General features: G+C 64.8%; 1 protein-coding gene across 1 annotated transcript; it reads right to left on the bottom strand.

Moving 5' to 3' along the window:
• Nucleotides 1-783: 783 nt before the first annotated feature.
• On the bottom strand, nucleotides 784-3,127 carry SOX4 (SRY-box transcription factor 4). Its single transcript, XM_050892706.1, has one exon. The coding sequence runs from the start codon at nucleotides 2,446-2,448 to the stop codon at nucleotides 1,132-1,134; it is 1,317 nt and encodes a 438-aa protein (XP_050748663.1). The 5' UTR covers nucleotides 2,449-3,127; the 3' UTR covers nucleotides 784-1,131.
• Between the last annotated feature and the right edge of the window lie 584 nt (nucleotides 3,128-3,711).

The following is a 3,711-nucleotide window of genomic DNA, read 5'->3' as shown; positions in this document are numbered from 1 at the left end:
CGCCATCTATCTGCTTTTATATTATCCTAACACTATTTTTCTTAAACTGTTCAACAGTCTTACAGAAATCTTAAAAAGATAGACAGGATAACATGCTATATTAAACCCCACCAGTGAAATAATCCAACACCATCACGATTCTGAGTAAGAAGAAAAAAACTACTTTTTTTTTTTTGTATTTTCGGGTTTTTTTGCAAAAGCCGTCGCCCTCCACTTCCCCTGTACCACATCATGACAGAAACTGTTCCCATTCGGTCTCTGTTTCAAAAGAAGTTTTCAGTGTTCCTGAAGTTCTCGGCCTTATTTTTCTCTCTACATATGACATAAGGTGACTGAGAAAAGCGCTGCCGCCACCTCATCTGTACGTGCAAATCCGTTTCAGTTTATTATTATCTTCCCCCCACCGTATTTCCAAGACAGCTCTCAAGTGTAAGTCTGGCTCTTCTCCCCTTAACCAGGATCTCAGTCCAGCTCCCAGCTCCATCCGCCGCCGCCTCCTCCTCCTCCTCCCATCATCGTCGCCTCCTCTCACCGCAGAAGAAACCGGGACAGGATTTCTCCCCCCAAACGTGAACCTTGCAAGGGCTTGGGTGGATTTTTTTTGTTTGTTTTTCTCCTTTTTTTCCAAGCAGTTCCGATCGCTCTTTCACACGAAAGGGCGAATGCTCAAGACATCCAGCGTGCGCTCAGCACAATGCATCGCTCCCCCTCTCCTCTTTATTCGTATAAAGTGGGCAGTAACAAAGAACCCAGAGGTGTGTGTGGTTCCCCCCCCCCCCCCGTCCTCCGTCTCTCTTTTCAGGCAATAAAAAGGAAAAAGACAGCGTTTCGCTCCCGCCAGTCTCTGAAAAAGCAACGTCCGACTCGTCTCTCGGAGGGGGTGTGCGCAGGTCCGTCTGCAGCCGGAGGAAGGGGACTGCTGGCCTTTCTGCGAGGAGAGGGCGATCCCGCTCCCGCCGCCGCTCTCCCCGAGCACAACAAGCAGTCTCACCAGCCCCTTCCCGTTAAAAAAAAACAAAACAAAACAAAACAAAAAAAACACACAAAAGAAACAAAAGCGCCCCGGCGGGGTGGGCGAGTCCTGCCGACAACGCGCGTCTGTGCCTCCTCCAGCAGGGCCCGGCTCTCGCCTCAGTAAGTGAAGACCAGGTTGGAAATGCTGGACTCCAGCCAGTCCCCCGAGATCATCTCACTTACCTCCGGCGTGCAGTAGTCCGGGAACTCAAAGTGCGAGCCCGAGCCGGGCTCGAAGTTAAAATCCAGGTCCCGGTCGAGCACCGAGGAGCTGAAGCTGCCCAGGGACATGCTCTCAAAGCCGGGGCTGGGGTTCAGGTCCAAGAGGTCGTCCTCGAACTCGTCGTCCGACGAAGAGGAGCCGGAGGAGGAAGAGGAGGAGGAGTGGGAGGACGCGGAGGAGGAATGCGCCGTCGAGGGGGCCGGGGAGGAGGCGCGCAGGCTGGTGTAGCTGCGGTGATCCGAGGGCGAGCCGGTGCCGGAGCCGGAGGGCGAGGGGCAGGCGGCGCCGCCGCAGTCCCCGTCGGGCCGGCCCGCCCCGCCGCCCCCCTCCTCGTAGAGGCTCAAGGGGTCGCCGGCCTCCGCCGAGCTGCTCAGCGTGGGGCTGCCGGGCACGGCGCCGCCGGGGGAGGCGGAGGCGGCCGCCGCCTGCCCGCTCCCGAAGATGTAGACCCGCTTCAGCTTCTTCTCGGCCAGCGGCTTGCCGGGGCCCGCGGGCGCGCCCGCCGCCCCCCGGGGCTTGTACAGCGCCTGGTGCTCGGGCGGCAGCAGCGCGGCCGGCGGCTCCCCGGGGAAGGGGGCGGCCTTGCCGCCCGCCGCCGCCTTGCCGTGGGGCTTGCCGCCCGCGCCGCCGCCGCCGCCCGCGGGGGAGGGCTTGGAGCCGCCGCCGCCGCCGCCGCCGCCCTTCTTCGGGGCGGGCTTGGCGGGGGCCGCGGGGCCGCCGGGGCCGCCGCCCGCGCTGCCCCCGCCGGCGCCGCCCCCGCCGCCCTTGTCCGCCTTGTCGCCGGGCTTGGCGGAGCTGTTGCCCGACTTCACCTTCTTCCTGGGCCGGTACTTGTAGTCGGGGTAGTCCGCCATGTGCTTGAGGCGCAGCCGCTCCGCCTCCCGGATGAAGGGGATTTTGTCGCTGTCCTTGAGCAGCTTCCAGCGCTTGCCCAGGCGCTTGGAGATCTCGGCGTTGTGCATGTCGGGGGACTGCTCCATGATCTTCCGCCGCTCGATCTGCGACCACACCATGAAGGCGTTCATGGGCCGCTTGATGTGCCCGCTGGGCGTCTTGCACCAGCTCGGGTCGTCCGCCTTGCCCCCCGTGGAGGCGGTGGAGCCCGGCGTGGGGGAGGAGGCGATGCCCAGCTCGATGCCGGCCCCGGAGTCGGAGGTCTCGGCGGCCAGCAGCGCCTCCGTGTTCTCCGCCGTGTTGGTCTGCTGCACCATCGCGGCGGCGGCGGCGGGGGGCTCGCCGGGGCTCAGCGCCGCTCCGGCGCGGGGCAGGGCGCGCAACTTCTCACAGCGGCACCGGGGCCGCGCAGCCCCCCGCGGCCGCGCCCCCGTTCCCCGCACCACTTGTACTTCCACACCGGCGCCTCGTCCCCGGCGGCGCGGTCCTCTCCCCCTCGAGGCGGCGGCGGCAGCGGCGGCGGGGCCGCCCGCGGTCAGAGTTTCTGCAAAAGCAGCGCCGCGAGCCGCCCGTCCAAGTTTGCCTTTTTTCTTGGGGTGTTTTGGGCTTTTTTTTTTTTTTTTTGGAGGGGGGGTGTCGGTCTGCTTTTTTTCCTCACCACCTCGGGTCTCCCCCCTCCCCGAAGCAGCTGGTCCAGTTCACAAGTGCTTTCCGCCTGCCCCCGGCGTTTCAGGAGAGCAGCGCGCCCGCTGCCGAAAGTCTCTCAGCGCTGGGCACGGCCAGCGTGCACCGCTGCGGGGGAGGGGGGAGGCGGCGCGCCCCCAAAGCCCCGAAAACCCCGGCTCCAGGACTCGTGGTGACGGCGGGGTCGGCGGCCAGGAGTTTGTGCAGGTAGGATTTGGCAGTTGCGAGGTACTGAGCGAAAAGAAAACCCCTCCGGAGGAAAAAAAAAAAAAAAGAAAAGAAAAAGAAGGAAAAAATAATAATAATTGAAAAAAATCCCCGGAAAAAAAAAAAAAAAAAGAAAAGCGCTCGTGCATGAACGAGTGTGTACGTCCCCGGCAGGAAGAGCGGCGAGCCGGGCGCCCAGCCCTGTCCTCCTCCTCCTCCTCCTCCGCCGCCGGTGCTGCTGCTGCTGCTCCGCGCGCGCGGAGCCCCGCGCCGCCGCCGCCCCCCGCCGACCCGCGCGCCCGCCCGCCGGGCGATGCCCCGCGCCCCCGCACGCCGCGCTCCGCCGGCTGCAGCTGAGAGCGGACCCCGCGCCCGCCCCGCGCCGCTTTATCCTTTCGCAGCCCGCCCCGCGGCCAATCGGGCGCTGTATCCAACGCCTCCGCGTGCCAAGCCCCGCCCGCCGCCCGGCGATTGGCGGCCGCCGCGGCGCGGTAATAATCGCCGCGTGCAATGAGAAGCGCCCGCGCTGACCTCATTCCCGGCGGCGGGGCGAACTTTTTAAAAGGGGCAGGAGGGCAGCCCCGCGCGCCGCCCCGCGCCCCGCCGCGCACGTGCCCGCGCCCCCCCCCCCCCGCCCGCCCCGCTCCTCCCTCCCCTCCTCCCTGCCGGGGTAAAATTAGGAAATCAGC

This window comes from Gymnogyps californianus, chromosome 2 (assembly GCF_018139145.2).
Source record: "Gymnogyps californianus isolate 813 chromosome 2, ASM1813914v2, whole genome shotgun sequence".
NCBI lineage: Eukaryota > Metazoa > Chordata > Aves > Accipitriformes > Cathartidae > Gymnogyps > Gymnogyps californianus.
The sequence above is the reverse complement of the archived record's forward strand: the minus strand, read 5'-3'. Positions and strand labels throughout refer to the sequence as shown.